The sequence below is a fragment of the Phyllobates terribilis genome, unplaced genomic scaffold (assembly GCF_046119375.1).
Source record: "Phyllobates terribilis strain yellow unplaced genomic scaffold, ASM4611937v1 Scaffold_12__6_contigs__length_324123572, whole genome shotgun sequence".
Taxonomy (NCBI): domain Eukaryota; kingdom Metazoa; phylum Chordata; class Amphibia; order Anura; family Dendrobatidae; genus Phyllobates; species Phyllobates terribilis.
The window spans coordinates 117,912,083-117,928,957 of record NW_027362772.1 but is presented as its reverse complement, the minus strand read 5'-3'; the positions used below and the strand labels follow the sequence as shown (position 1 = coordinate 117,928,957).

General features: G+C 45.9%; 1 protein-coding gene across 2 annotated transcripts in view; it reads right to left on the bottom strand.

Annotated features, from left to right (window-relative positions):
* The window catches only part of NTN5 (netrin 5), a 327,955-nt gene that overhangs the window by 98,187 nt on the left and 212,893 nt on the right, over positions 1–16,875 (bottom strand). For both annotated transcript variants that reach the window (XM_073656246.1, XM_073656245.1), the window contains 3 exons: positions 9,899–10,048; positions 3,128–3,184; positions 2,778–2,858 (listed from right to left, as the gene is read on the bottom strand). In XM_073656246.1, coding sequence (XP_073512347.1) covers positions 2,778–2,858; positions 3,128–3,184; positions 9,899–10,048 — 288 coding nt within the window. The remainder of the gene's footprint in view (positions 1–2,777; positions 2,859–3,127; positions 3,185–9,898; positions 10,049–16,875) is intronic.

Below are 16,875 nucleotides of genomic sequence, written 5' to 3'. Positions count from 1 at the left end.
ATCCAAGGAGGAGGTGACATGCTTGGTATCTCTTATGAAGCTGGGTAATTCTCTAACTAGGGGCTGTAGGTACATATCCACCCACTGGCTCAGTCTCTCTTCCAAGCTACCTATTCCTGCTACTATTAGTCTCAAAGGAAGGGGTAAAACATTTTTATGTATTTTGGTTAAAGAATGGAAAGCAGCCACAACCGGAAATTCAACTATGAGATCACTCTTTAGTTTCTCAGTGATGGCCCCCATGTTCACCCCCTCCTCCAAGACCAATGCGAGCTTCAACTGAAATGACAAAGTTGGATCTGATGTAAGTTCCACATATATATCATTATCTTCCAACATAGACCTATTTAATTTTTCATATAGACCTGCATTCAATAAAACAATTCCACTCCCAACACCTATCAAATACGTGGCTAAAAAAGCCCCTTTGCTGGATGTACCTTCCTTTTCCTTCATTGTTTCTTGCTGTGCTACAAGACCATCCGTGCAGAGGAAATCCTCGGTCGGTCCATGGGGGAGCTGAATATCAGGTTACAGCAAGGTTTCCTATGACTCCCATATCACAAAGTTACATAGGCTGGAAAAAGATCTATGTCCCTCAATTTCAAGATTTCTCCACCAATTGTACATTCTTTGTCACTAAATTATCTATAATGCACAACTGAATGAACCAGAGATGTGCATGTGTGGCGCCCATGCGGGTTCAGTCGCCACAGAGGTACTGCATCTCATCCAGAGGTGTGATATCCCATTCTCAGGTAAGGATGGAGTACTACTCGGGACCCTCACACTTGCATTCATTACACTCTACTTCAGAGGGAAAGCGAGATTGCTCCTAAGGGAGAGCACAGTCCCTGGTCCCTGGCTGGAGGGTGGAACCATGTAGTAGGTGTGGGTAGAGGAAGTAGTTTAGGGGAGCACTTCAGTAGGAGTATAAGAAAGCAAGGAACCATCTAGAAGCAGCCAGTCCTGCTCAGGAGTGCAGTGGAGGAGGTCCAGGCTGATGGCTCCATTGCTTGGAGCAGGAGTTGAGAGGAGTGGGGCCAAGTAAGACAGGCCCAGGAGAGCGAGAGAGAGGATGGGGGCAGAGGAAGGCTCCAGGAGGAACAGAAGGGATCCTAGGGGCACGGGAATTGTGGATGCCACCCGTGCGTCCGAATCTGCAGGAACGTAGAGGGATCAGGCCGCAGAGGGGACCGGCCCTGAAACTAGTGGAGAACTACAAGGCTCAGCAAGAAAACTGGAGGCTGCTGTATTTGCAAGGTGCAGCTGCCAACCACCACAATTCCATTGCCGAAATGGTGACCACAGAGGGTCCAGGGGAATGCAGGTCGCTCAACAAGATCTGAGGCTACTGGCTTGGGACACTGATTGTGAGGCGCAGGGCAGGAGGGTGAGAGCCAGCGCAGGAAGACGACAGAGGAAGGCACATAGAATAGGGTCCTGTTTAAGTACTCCTGAGTTACTTGAGAGATTGCTGAACCCCTTCATTGGTGAACGCAGGATGACGTGGGAGGTTACTCTAGTACTGGTAACCTGGAGTTCAACAACTGTGAGTAAACCTTGAAGACTGCACCCCACTGTGTCCTAGAATTATTATCTGTGCCATTCCTTGCACTACACTGCACAGCAACATCTACCTCATTAATCATCACTGCACTGCCCTGGAGCTTAGCTCTACCTGTGGAGAGCTGAACCAACTCTGCTGCATCACTCTCAGCTCCAGGGATCTGCACCGCAGCAGCGGCTCCATATAGCCGCATACCACAGGTGGCGTCATGAACATTAAACTATAAAAACTATAATCCCCTTTTCAAATAAACCCCTTTTATTGATTGCCCTGGGTCACAGACCGGGTCCCTGCCACTGTGACATCCCCTGCATCGACCTGCCCGCCACCGAGTACCCCACGGTCCAGGGATGGCGTCATATGCTCAACCTTTGATTTATTCATTGTCTATGGGACTGCTGGAAAAATCTGAGTGCTGTGCTAGTTATTATCTGCAGTACCTTTGACAATGAATGGAATGGAGGCAAATAATGTTCACCTCCACTACATTCAAGACATGGTGACTGGGCCCCAATCTCTGGGATCCAGTGCCCAATCTCAGTATCATTATTAATCCCAGCAGTTGTACCCCCAGAGATCAGCGAGTTATCAAATGTTCAATGACTAGAGGCTAACTTGTTAACCTTGAAAATAACCAAGATACAGGCAAATTTAATTAAGTGGGATTGAATTCTACTCAAATTTTACAAAAATCCTTATTCTGGAAAAAAAGGATTTTTGTAATTTGGTCTGTGCAAATTTCACAATATGATGTCCAGCTGAGGCTACCATCTTTCTAAAGAGTAGAGCACAAACTGTCCCATCCTCTGATCTTCTGTTGTGTTGCATCTCTAACCTGGTATTCACTGTAGGCCTCAGCTTCCGGCTGCAATCATACCCCAGAGTTTATTTCACATGCTCCGGGCTTACTCGCAGTTGAAAGCCCAAGTCTAGAGTGAATACTAGGCTGGAGGTGTTACTTGACCGAGATGCAGAGGACAGGACAGTGGACAGTGAGCAGAGGAGATGGCTGAAAGGTCTGTTTTTTTTTCTTTTTAACCTCTTGCCTTACATTTCAGGCCCCATTTTTGGATTTGAATTTTGCCTGATCTGCTCATCTCTAGGATAACCCATTAAAACTGAAGTTGCATTAACAAAATGTATAGATTGTGATGCTAACAACAAAGTAACAACTTTAATGTCTACACAAGCGTAACATTTTACATACCATAATCTTTTTTGCAGTACTTGCGAAGGTTCATGTGCACACGACTGTGGGATGGTTTACAATATGACTGGCATTCAGTACCTTCGAGAAAAGGATTTGAAAAGTAATATGATAACTTGATAAGAAAGTTTCACATGGATTTGCTCTTTTAATCCAAAATATATTTGATGCTGCATGAATGTTTGCTTGAATTTTTGACTTCATCAGTATTTTTCACTATATAGTTAATGTGCAAAGTATAAGTCTAAAACTGAGACTTGTTTGCACTGAAGTAGCTGCTAAGACCTTGGTTTTTCATATATTATATTTATCTACACTTTAATGCAGAGTTATTACATTTTTTTAAATACCTGCTTTCCATTCTAAAGGATAAGCTGCTGTTGTCGTCATCTCTTCTTGAATCTCCCCTAAATATAATAAGCAAAATGATAGTGTAGATTAGGCAATTATTTTAAATGTATACATCATTCGAAAAAGCTAATATTTCCAAATTTATTTCAAGTCAGAAACCATAATACATACAATGTATGCTCATCTAAGCCCTTCTTTTGACTGTATGGCCAAATAAAGTGTGAGTATTATCAATGATTTTTGGACCAGTCACGGGACTTCTGACCTGAACTGAACAGCCTCACAGGAATATATGAGACCTTTCAGTTCAGGTCTGGAGACCCACTATCTATATAGACATCAAGATCCTTACTTAGACATTGTTTAATGGACTCTTAGTATGGGGCAAGACAATCAGTTAGCATCCACTAATATATAAGGAATGTGTCATTAGAAATGAACTATTGTCATATCAGGTTTTTGGGTTACATACATTTAAAAAAAAAATTCTTGCAATATATATATTTTTTTTCATATCACGATCCTTTACCTTTGCTGATTACTAAAACTGGGGGGGGGGCTCCACATCATTTTTTCATTTATTTACTTATTTGGTTAATACATGTACAGTAAGCAACACACGCAAGGCACTAATTATATTTCTCACGGATATCTATCTACTGTATCAATATGTCTATCTATATTTTTGCACATTTATAACACCTAAAAATCTATATTTTCTTGGAGGTCACACATACACATGGATGGCCAAAAAACGAACTGCCTCACGAGTACGTTTTTCTTAAGCGGATGTGTGAAGGGGGCCTTAGGAACTTTAAAGGAATGGTTGTTGCAGGTGGACTGAGAAAAAGGTAAAATTAATCAAAACTGTTGCAACTATTGCCTTTAGGGAAAATAAAAGTAAAGTTGGGGGCTGCTGAATTCCTTTGCAAGGCTTGGATAGCTCTGGACTGGGTAATTGAGTCCTTGAAATTCTGCATAATTGCATTTTGCTTGTAGGGTGTCCTGACTTGGCTCTCCCCAAAATTGTCCTCTCAAATGTCATTTGCATCTGGATTTAATTATCATCATAAAGCCAAGCTCTGGCAGCTGTACAGTTAAAGTTCTAAATACCCATTAGCTGAAAGGGGTTTTTTAGACCTTTAAAAATTATTTTCAAGTGGCTTAAAGGGTAAAGTAAAATCTGTGATTTGCTTGCCTTCTAAATTTCAGGGTTTAGTATTCACCATGACAGTCGCCTAGTCCCCACTAGTTCTTATAGTTATTACAGTGTGACATCTTACACTGTCTGGGTCACACTAATACATTAGAAAACTGGAGCTATCATGACTAATCTGCTTGGAGTCCTTTGAATTTCTCTGATCTACCCCTAATATTGAACGGCAGAAACATGTTGGGATTGATTGAGGCAATGAGCTCTGAGGGATGCATTGTTAGCTGCTAAAGGAAGTATTTTATTTGTTCATATTTATCTATATGTCACAACAATGAGTATTGTTGACTTGCTGTTTTGTAGTGGATAAGTGGACATCTTTATTTATTTGGTGCTTGCATTATGAATGCATTATCTTTAGTTTTCCCGTTATGCCAGAAAGCTCATGTTTAAGTTACTAACCCTGTCCTGATTTATGCTGTACCTAAATAAACCAGTTGAAAATATAAAGAGACAGCACCACAGTTGGTGCTAGAAGTGCGGGCAATTTCCCAAGGGAGCCTGTGTGATGGCTGTGGATAACTTGCATGTTTTGGGTGAAGTCCGCAGTGAGCCAGGAAGCAAAGTCAAGCAGCAAGGAGGACCTGATTAAGCACTTTGTGAAAGCGTAACATCAGCAACAGCTGTCCCAAAAGCAGCAACATCTGGTACATCAGGCGCAAAGTAAGCTGCTAATGCAACAGATTCAACAACAGCAGCAGCATCTGCAGCAGCAGCAACAGGACCAGTCCTGACAACAGCAGCAGCAGATTGAGTTGCTCCCTGCGGCAGGCACCCTCTCCCCTAAGTCCAGGAGATGACACATACGTCCAGAAGGCGGTAAGCAGAGCAATGCAAAAAATTACCCCAGGCGATGATGTGGAAGCATTTTGGAAGGGCAACAAAGTCTGAAAAGCTGCCACCTGAGCAGTGGGCATAGGTGCTGGCTCCCTATCTAACTGTTGAGCCCCAGAAGGCGTATTATGACCTGGCCTTACAGGAATATTCCAAACTAAAAACTGATATACTTGCATGCTCAGGGGTGACTCTGTCTTTCCAAGCTCAAAGAGTCCACTACTGGGGGTATTGCGGTGATAAACCCCCTTGATCCCAAATGTTCTATCAACTGCATCTGGTACAGAAGTGGTTGTAGCTGGAGACCTCCATCCCAGCCCAGATGGTAGAGCGGGCCATGAAGGACAGATTTATGCACTCCCTTCCCATGACAATGCAGACCTGGGTTGCCCAAGAAGACCCCCAAAATACAGAAGACTTGGTTGGCCTAGTAGAAAGGTACCATGTGATTGACAGGTCCCTAAGGAAGCCGGGCGTTGTTGTATTCCCATAGTGGGGTACCCAGAAGGAGCCCAAATCTCAAAAGAGGGAAAGTAGAGCCACTACTGAGGGGAGTTTGAGGTTCCAAGGGGCTGCTGAGGGGTTACCAAAAACTGCTGGTAAAGACTTGACCTGTTGGAGATGTCACGGTTCTGGACACATAGCTGCACTTTGTCCTCTGAATAGATGGACTGCAGCATGGGGAGGCGCTGTTCGTATTATGCCTATTCAGCCTTCAGTTTGGGCTATCAGCCCCGTGAGGGGCCGCAGACATGTCCCGTAACAATAAATAGGGTACAGATGACATGACCCTTGAACTTGGGGAATTTGGTGACCTTGGGAAGAGCCACACTCATCCACCAGTTGATCCCCGGAAAACACGTGGGCATCACAGGGATGCCAAGGACTGCCCCGTTTCCAGAGTGACTATAAAAAAGAACTGTGGTGAGTTCCATGAGGTTGGAGTGGTTAAAGACCTGCTACACCCAGTGATAATAAGGCAGTACTTTAGCTTGTTCTGGGACTTATGGCGGAAGATGAGGGTGTCAAGTGACTCAGACAGGAGCCAGTTAAACCATGATGAATTCCCATCGCATTTGGAGGCGGATGAGTTCCCCCTGTATGTCTTTGCTGGTGACGAGGATGAAATTGTGATCAAAGAGGCTGAGATTTCTGAATTGGAGGTTGCTGGGGGAAGGGGGATTTTGGGACTGCTCAAATGTGGGATCTTAATTTAAAAGGGGCATTTGACATTTGACAATGTGAGGTGTTAAATGGGGTCGCTCAAGAGCCAGGGTCTGACACCAGGTTTCCACATTTTGATTTAAATGAGGAGCTCTGTATTGGGTCACTAAACTAAGAGAGGAAGTGATAGAGCAGTTGTTAGTACCTGGTCCCTATAGGAATAGGGTACTAGATCTGGCCCATTTTCATGTCTTGGTGGGTAACTGGGAGTAGACAAAACACAAAAGCGGGTCCTTCAGAGGTTCTAGTTGCCTGGATGTCACCAAGAGATTGTTAATTTCTGCCAATCCTGCCCTACCTGTCAGCTAACTGCTCCCGTTTTACAATTCCACAGTCCCCTAGTGCCATTGCCCATTATAGAGGTTCCATTTGACTGGATTGCCATGGACCTTGTCAGGCCCCTAGTTAAGTCTGCCAGAGGACACCAATACATCCTGGTGGTGATGGACTATTCAACACAGTACCAGGAGGTGGTACTCCAAGAAACTCATCTGCCAGGAGTATAGCCCAAGAGCTAGTCCATATTTTCTCTCGGACAGGCCTGCCAAAGGAGATTCTGACAGACCAAGAAACTTCTTTTATGTCTAAAGTGATGAGGGAGCTGTGTAAGGCTCTCCAGATTACACAACTTAGGAGGTCAGTGTACCATCCGCAGATGGACGGCCTGGTAGAGAAGTTCAATAAGATCTTGAAATCCATGCTTAAGAAGATCATGGAAAAGGAAGGCCAAGACTATGATTGCCCGCTACCATACCTGCTGTACTCTATCAGGACTCTATGGGGTTCTCAAGCTGCTATATGGACGGCACCCTCGGAGACTTCTGGATATTGCAAAGAAGACATGGGAAGCAGCGGTTACACCCCACTAGAGCATCATCGAGCATGCGGCCCAGATGCAGGACCAAATCGCGAAGGTGATGCCGATTGTCAAGGATAGCCTCCTTCAAGTACAAGAGGCCCAGGCAAGGATTTACAATCAGGCAGCGAGAGTGAGACAGTTTAGCCCTGGAGACCGGGTATTAGTGTTGGTACCCAAGATCGAAAGTAAGTTCCTAGCCAAGTGGCAGGGGCCATATGAGATGGTTGAAAAATTGAGTGATGTAAACTAACAAGGTCCACCAGCCAGGGAGATCAAAGCCATACCAAGTGTACCACATCAACCTACTCAAACCATGGCAAGACAGGGAACTGGTGGAAAATACATGCCTGGGGGTAAATCCTGGGGCCAGGGTCAAGGACGTCACAATGCCAGAGACAGTGTCACCGACTCAGAAGCAACAGTGCTGAGAACAGCTTCACTGGAACTGGGACCTGTTTTCGTAGTTGCCGGGGTATAAGCAGGTTGTGGAGCATGCAATCCTGATGGAATCGCATGTGTGGGTGAACCAAAAGACGTATTGGATTCATGAAGCCCGCCGCGGTAATCTCTTAAGAGGTGAGGAGATTGTTGAGGCTTGACATCATTGAAGAATCAAAGAGTGACTGGTCCAGCCCGATTGTCCGGGTGCCGAAGCCTGATGGAGAATGGTATTTTTGTAACAATTACAGGAAGATAAATGAGGTGTCCAAGTTTGATGCATATCCGACGCCCCGCGTTGATGAACTTATTGAGAGGCTAGGTACATCACCACCCTGGACCTAAAGAAAGGGTACTGGCAAACTCTCCTGTCCCCAAGTGCCAAGGAGAACATGGCCTTCTCTACACCTCACGGGTGCTTTCAATATAACAGGATGCCGTTCGGTCTGCAGGGAGTCCCAGCTACCTTCAATAGGGCCATGGACCAGATCCTAGCCTCTAGCAAAAAGTAGGCTGCAGCTTATCTGGACAACATTGTGATCTTCAGCCCAGATTGGGGAAGTCACCTGCAGAAGGTCCTGACACTACTGGATGCACTGAGGAAGGCAGTTTTTACCATGAACCCAAAGAAGTGTGCCATGGGGAAAGAAGAAGGAAAATACTTGGGCTACATCGTCAGAAGGGGCGAAATAAAACCGCACGTGAATAAAGTGGAGGCAATCCAAAATTGGCCGCAACCGATCTCGAAGCAACAGGTCTGGGCGTTTCTGGGAATTGTGGGATACTATCTTCAATTTATCCCAAATTTCACCATGATAGTCGCACTCATGATTGACCTTCTTAAAGGCACGAAGACGTCGATGGCCAAATGGTTTTCTGAAGCAAAAATGGCGTTCCAAGAGTTGAAGCTCGTCCTGTGTAAGCAGTAGGTCTTGATCGCACCTGACTTCAATAAGGAGATTGTAGTCCAGACCGACGCCTCAGAGATCGGGTTAGGCGCCGTGTTGTCCCAAAAAGTAAACGGGGAGGAACATCCTGTATCTAAGCATAAAACTCTCTACCTGTGAAAAAAATACTCTGTTGTGGAAAAAGAGTGCTTGGTCATAAAATGGGCAATTGACACCCTGAGGTACTTACTATCTGTTAGGCTGAAAGTTCAGGCTAACGTCAGATTGTGCACCCCTGAGATGGATGAGGGAAAGAAAGGGGAACAATGCCTGGGTGACTAGGTGGTTTCTAGTGCTCCAGGACATTAGTGTTCATGTGGAGCACAGACCCAGGAAACTACATGGCAATGCAGATGCCCTGTCTAGACTTCCCTGTTTTGATGACTGAAGGTGCCAAAACCCTCCATTTTGGGCAGAGGGGGGATATGTGACAAAGTCACTTGCAAAGTACTGGAGGGGAGATGTGTTTCACTGAGGCTATTAGCTTCAGTGATTTGAAACGTAGAGGTTTAATCCAGCACACTAAGTGCTGAAAGAAGTTAATGGGTCATTTTTAAAGGGCTGGGTATTTTGTGAACAGCTTTAGAGCGGGTAGGAGGCTTTTCACCATATCTCCACCCCAGGGTGGGGTCTAAAGGATAAATAGCCAGCCTTTTGAGTCATTAGATGTTCGGTGGGTCTGGAGGCGACAGCTCCAGAGAAGTGTTTGTGTTAAACTGTACTAAACCGGGTTGTTGTTCCCTGAGTGGGCGGATCCTCGCAAACAAGTCGACTGTACTACACATTATCTTTTGTTTTCCCATTATTCCAGAAAGGCTATGTTTAAGTTTCTAACCTTGATTTATCCTGTACCTAAATAAACCAGCGAAAAATTTAAAGAGACAGCGTTGTGTTGTTTACCTCTATGAGCAGCCATGTGATTTGATCTACCACAATACCTATAGCTTGCAGCAAACCATTAAAAAATAATGTTTTCTTGCAAGTGGACAACCTCAATAAATGCAACAGTTTGCTTGACCACTTTATGGGCATATTATAAATGGTTTTGCTCAAAGTTTCTCTGAATCAAGATGATGATTCTTTAAGAGAAAACTTTCTGCAGAAAAACTACATCCTGTATTCACTGGATGGGATTAATTTCTTACATTTTAAGAGAAATTAACATATTTGGCTAGCAAAAATTATCATTTGATTTAAATAATTCTGTCTAATCGTGAAAGATCAAGAACCATTCTATGTTTTTGACTTTACTTACGGACACAAGGCATATGAGCAGATCGACTTTGCTGGTATCCTTGGGCACAACGATTGCAAGTCAAACCAGTAACTCCAGTTTTGCATTGACATTGGCCTGTTGTTTGGTTGCACATGGCATTAATTGCTCCAATTGGGTGACATTGGCAGGCTGAAAATGAAATTGTTATTAGCATTTTTTTTTTATATTTACAACATTATACTGTCACCGCATCTTTAGAATACCAGACACATCATGTCTTTATCCATTATATTTTAAATAATAAATTAATTTAGCTAAGGATATTTATAATGAACAATCTTTTTTCTCTTGTTTTTTGTATCTTTTGAAGTATTTGGTTGATCCCTATTGATTTGGTGGTGCCCTTATTTGTATGCACTTACCCTTTGTGCAACAGTTACTGCATGTTAGTATTTCCAATATTTAAACTTTTACTGGACTATGAACTGCTCACTCAACATTTCTGTGGGATTAAGTGAGGACTTTGACTGCTGCATGCATTAGTTAGCAAATGTGTCCATTTTGGGCATAAACTCCATAAGTCTGTTCCGAAAGTGGAAGAAATGGAATTTCCAAACCGACATGTGAACAAACTGTTTTTGTTGCCCAAAGCAACCAATTAGAGCTTAGCTTTCATTTTACCAGAGCAGTTTCAAAAAATAAAGGAGCTTCATTTTATCATTTCCTGACAGTATAGTGATACTATTTTTCAATGACTGGCTGGCACATTTAAACTTGGTGGGCAAGCACAAAACACTGGTGCATAAGTAGATCCATAACCTATAAACCTACATATGTTTTATAAAGGCAACAGAGGTAACAGGGTTTTATATCCAAACACCATTGAAAGATGTGGCTGGGTGTTGTCATATTGGGATTGCACACGCATATGTAATCCCAGATACATGATTAAGCTCTTAGTAAGGTAGAAATCTGGTGTTTGCGTCATTCAAGTGTGATGCATGAATTAGACCTTAATTTAACGCTATGTATACAGACTGCATCTTGTCATTTATAACCATTGCACTCTAATCAGCATATCCATTTATCTATTCTTCTTGCAGGTACCCCACCCAACTTTCCAGCTCTGTGATAAACCTTACCTCTCCTGTGTTCACTAACCCGGTATGTGTGTAAGCGGACCCTGCATGACTTCAGTTCCCCACTTTTCTTTATGACCAGCCTGTTTTACTTTGCCTGTGTTTATATCCTGCATCTGGCTCAATTTCTAATTATCTGATAAAGATGAACTAAGGCCTTTACCCTTTGCTTCACACCTGAATGCATGTATCAGTAAATATATTGTCAGCAGGGAGTCTGCTGACATGGTCTGCACAGTGTATCAAGCAAGTGTGTCATTCAAGTGTGATTCATGAATTAGACCTGAATTGGACAAGAAGGGAACAGAAGGAAACTGGATATCAAGGAAAGTAAACAACATTTTTGATTGTTTTTGCTCTCTCTCCTATAGTCCTCCACTTTCTACTAACTCCCCTAATCCCTAAATCTAGAACTGGTCATCTCTCTCTCCATCCTCACCATTCATCTCACCTCCTTCTCAGAGCTATAACTCAACAATCAATCCTGTGTCTACAAACACAGACAGCCAACTCATGCCCTGTCTGCTCCCACCTTCTAACACTTGCCTTGCTCCTCCTCACTGCCAGCAGTATCGCTCCAAATCCTGGTCCTCCTCACCACATCCCTACAGTCACTTCCACCTCCTATCGATGATCTATCACAAACTCTCGCAACCTTTATAACCTTATACACTTTCACCCAGCTCCCGCTTCCCCAGTACCATTAACAGGAGCTCTATGGAATGCATGCTCCATCTTCAACAAACTTTCCTATATCCATTGATCTTTTCATTACTAACAAACTTTTCTTCCTCCTCACCACTAGAGATGAGCGGTGTTCGAGTCGAACTGTTCGCCAATCTCAAATTCGAGCTGTTTTGGGTGGTATTCGAGTCGCTCGACGAACTCGAACGATTTGCAAAAAATTCGGCTGTTCGAGGTTATGTTCGATAACTGTTCATGCACCAAAAGCGTAACTGGATTTTTTCACAGTAATACTGTTAATCAATGATAATAGACAGTTTCAGTGCAGAGTGGGCAGGGGGAGAGGAAGGGGATGGATCACTGCAGAAGTAATGTTGATCTCCATTTTTTTTTTCTTTCCCGCATTTACAGTGGGGCGGTGCAGTCTGTCAGCCTATCAGCAGTGCACACACGCAGCGAAGTGCTTTTTTTTCACACAAGCAAGGGCATGTGTCATTGGCTGTGTATGTCACATGTCCTTGCCCTTTAAGACCCAGCCATTTTCCCCATCGCCATCATTTTCTCACTGCTGCAGCTGAGTGTTAGACGGCACCGCTGCTGCTGTGGGCGCTATACAGTATAACTGTGTGAATAGCGAGCGAATTTCCAGTTACATAGAGAGATAGGTTTAGGGAGAAGGGACTAGTTCTAATTGCAGCCCTTTTGAGGGCTAGGTTACAGTAGTTCATAGTACTTTTTGCCAGGCAGGTCTGTGTCAGTGCTGTGCAAGTGTTTTTCACAGCATTTGGCGAAGTGTAGCTCAGTCAATCCTTTTGGGCCTGTAGCAGTGTCTGTTAGTCATTGGAGTAGCCTATCTGTGTTGCAAGCTACACCACCTGTGTATCTAATACCAATTTTTTACTGCATCTAAGCCAGCCAATCCTTTTGGGCATGTAGCAGTGTCTGGTAGTCAGTACAGTAGCCCATCTGAAGCAAGCTACACCACCTGTGTATCTAATAACAATTTTTTACTACATCTAACCCAGTAAATCCTTTTGGGCATAGTAGCAGTGTCTCGTAGTCAGCAGAGTAGCCCTCCTGTGAAGGAAGCTACACCGCCTGTGTATCTAATTCTAATTTTTTACTGCATCTAACCCAGGAAATCCTTTTGGGCTAGGAGCAGTGTCTGTTAGTCAGCGGAGTAGCCCACCTGTGAAGGAAGCTACACCGCTTGTGTATCTAATTCTAATTTTTTACTGCATCTAACCCAGGAAATCCTTTGGGCCTAGTAGCAGTGTCTGTTATTCAGCGGAGTAGCCCACCTGTGAAGGAAGCTACACCGCCTGTGTATCTAATTCTAATTTTTTACTGCATCTAACCCAGGAAATCCTTTTGGGCCTAGTAGCAGTGTCTCATAGTCATTGGAGTAGCCCAGCTGTGAAGCAAGCTACACAGCCTGTGTATCTAATAAAATTGTTTTACTGCATCTAAGCCAGCCAATCCTTTTGGGCTAGTACCACAGTTTGGCCACTCAGCTCTGCTCAGTTTCCATACATCGTTTTTTTGTGCAAACAACTACAGTGTTGCCAATTAGTTAACCACCAAAATGAGTGGCAAAAGGCCTGCTGCTGGTGGAAAGGGGAATAGGCGTGTTGGAAAGGGAAAAAAAGGTTGTGTCCATGGGGTAGGTGGTAAAGCAACAGTAACATCTGCAGAAGAAAGACCATCTTCCAGCCAAACTAAGATGTCTACTTCTTTTCGTGGACAATGTGATATGATCCCTTTCTTACAGACACGCCCATCGTTACAAATTCCAGATGAGGCACAAAAACAGCAGGTGCTTCAACGGATATCAAGTGCTCCTTCAAGTGGGCTCTCCTCCACCTCAACTTCAGCATCACAAATACTCCAGTCCTCAGAGGTGTCACCCCAATCGCACTTGCTTCCTCACAGCTCCTAAGTCTCCAGCTGCCTGTCTGAGTATGGGGTAACACAGATGGTTGAGTCTGCAGAGCTGTTTACTCATACTATAGCCTGGGAATCAGAGGTCTGCTCCAGAGCTTCTGTGAATCCAGACAAGGAAACGAGCTGCACTGATGCCCAGAATGTTTGAGTCGGATCCAGGCACAGATGAAGAAGGTTCTGAGCATAATGTAGACCCTCGTTCCCAAACTGTAACTCCTGTTGGTGGAGACAATGAGGAAGACGATGATGATACTCAGATACCTGATTGGAGCGACAACTTGACTTTTCGGTCAGGGCAGGAAGAGGTTGGCTCTGAGGACGACGGGTGTGAGAACACACATGGTGATGATGACTAGGTTGGAGATCCCACTTACTGTCAACCCAAAGTCAGCCAGTCGATGAGGTCAGAGGAGGAGGTGGAGGAGGATGCTAGTGACGACGAGGTTAGGTTGCGCCTTCCTGGACAGAGACTGAGTAATGGAAACATGTCAACAACTGCATCCTCAACCACAACTCTGCCTCTGACCACAAGTTGTGGTGGCTCTTCAGGTCGCATGGGCTCTAAGCCTTGCATAGCCTGGGCATTTTTGAGATCGCAAAGGATGACCCAACTCATATTATCTGTAGTTTGATTACTTCATGCATGAACCGTCACATGGATCTGAAGCATAAGTTGCAGTGGGAAGCTCACTGTGCTACAATGCGGCCTAGCAGGCCGGGCCAAACACTGTCTGCCCCATCTTGTGCATCCGCGGGCTCTTCATCCTCTGTTACTGGGGGGACAGCAGTCACACATGTTTTTGGACACAGACCTGCCACCTCTTTACCCGCAACAGCCAGTGTGATTGGCAGGTCGACAGTTCATTTGGAAGTGGAAACACCTGCTGGTATTGAGCGCTCTCCGACATTGAGAGCACCAACTTTGGATCAAGGCAACATAACATGTCCGCCTGCATCTAACTCACAGATCAGCAGTTTGCCGGGGACACCCTACTCAACCCCGTCTAAGCACAACAGCCAGCCCTCGGTCCATCAGATATAGAAAATTCAAAGACCATTTCCTCCTAGCCATGACAAAGCTTAGAGGTTGAATTTCACCATCTGCAAGCTGTTGGCTACAGAAATGCTGCCTTTCCGCCTGGTGGACACAGAAGATTTTCGAGACCTTATGTCCGTCGCAGTGCCCCAGTACCAGATGCCCAGTCGCCACTACTTCTCAAAGAAAGCTGTGCCTGCGCTACATCAGCATGTCGCACACAACATCACCGCTTCCTTGAGAAACTCTGTGTGTGACAGGGTGCATTTCACCACAGACACTTGGACGAGTAGGCATGGACAGGGGCGTTACATGTCGCTGACTGGGCACTGGGTAACTATGGTGACAGAAGGACAAGGGGCTGCTGTCCAAGTCTTGCCATCTCCACGAGTTGTGCGTCAATCCTCTTTATCTAGAAGTTCCTCCACTGCTTCTGCCTCCTCAACCTCCTCTCGGTCCTCCACCTGCACCCAAAGTTTGTCTGGTAATGCCACCCGCGTTCTAACTGCGCAGAAGGAATCCTGCACACTTCCTAACTATGCTAGCAGCAGGGCTCAACGGCATCAGGCGGTGTTTACTTTGAAATGTCTGGGAAATGTGAGTCACACAGCTGAGGAGTTGAGGTCAGCTCTGGAGACCGAGTTTCATGAATGGTTGTCTCCACTGAACCTGCAGCCTGGGAAGGCCGTGTGCGACAATGCTGCAAACCTGGGTGCGGCCCTTCGCTGGGGCAATGTCACACACGTGCCTTCTATGGCTCATGTGTTGAACCTGGTTGTCAATCAATTTTTAGCCCACCATCCTAAACTAGATGGCCTTCTGCAAAGGGCACAGTCGCTGTGTGCTCACTTCCGCCGTTCGCATCCCGCAGCTCAACGACTTACATCTCTACAGAAGTCGTTGGGCCTGCCAGTTCACCGGATGAAATTTGTAACGGGTCTGGGAGGCGGAACCTCTGAGCAACTATACAAGGGGGCGGTCCTTGTAAGGAAGCGGGTGGCTCCCAGGGAAGACGGGCAGGTAGTCACAGCAAGTGACAGGGACAGTCTCTGGGTAGAAGGGCAGGTAGTCACGGCAAGTGACAGGGACAGTCTCTGGGTAGAAGAACAGCAGGCAGGTGGCTGGTGAGCGCTCCCAGGTGAGAGGGCGAGAGTCTTTGGACAGGCAGGTGGTCACGGCAAGTGACGCCAGAGCCTCCAGGTAGGCTAGCAGGCAGGTAGCAGGTGAGTGCTCCCAGGTGAGCAGGCAAGAGTCTCTGGACAGGCACGTGGTCACGGCAAGTGACCGCGGAGCCTCCAGGTAGGCTAGCAGGCAGGTAGCAGGTGAGCGCTCCCAGGTGAGCAGGCAAGAGTCTCTGGACAGGCAGTTGGTCACGGCAAGTGACGGCGGAGCCTCCAGGTAGGCTAGCAGGCAGGTTGCAGGTGAGCACTCCCAGGTGAGCGGTCAGGCTGGTCCATAGACAGACTGACAGGTGTCGGAAGGCAGACCGTCGGACCGCAGGCTTGCAAGCAGGTAAACGGATATCAGGCAGGAATCAAGCAGGAATTTGACAGGTGACTGGCAGGTAACTGGTAACGGGACCTGAGGGCTGAAGCAGAGCGAAGGTTTTGCAACAACATTGCTCGGGCACCTCCATTTTGGAGGAGGTGCCTTATATATGGTGAAGTCCTCCGGCCATTGGCCGGGGACTCCTTAGGACGGCGCGCGCGGTCCCTTTAAGAGAGGGGGAGCGCGCGCGCGCCCTAAGCACCGTGGCCTGGAAGCAGTGCGCACTGCCAGCAGAGCGGGATGAAGACGCCGGGCTCAGAGCGGAGAGGTGAGGGGAACAGCGTCCCTGCCTAGCAGGAGCCAGGGACGCCGACGCTACAAAATGCGATGTGCCGACACGATGGAATTCAACTCTGCACATGTTGCAGCAACTGTGGCAGCACCGACGAGCCCTGGTGCAATATGTTATGACATATAGCCTGGGCCAACGAGATCTAAAGGTGGTGCAAATCACACTGCAGGAGTGGTCTCAGATCAGGGACCTATGCACCCTTCTGCACAGTGTTGAAATGGCGACGAAGATGTTTAGTGCTGACGATGCCATTATCAGAATGACTATTCTGGTCATTTACATGCTGGAGCACACTTTAAACAGTATTCAGAGTCAGGTGGTGGGACAAGAGGAGGGGGAGGAAGTAGTGGAGGAGTCGTTTGCAGAAGGGATA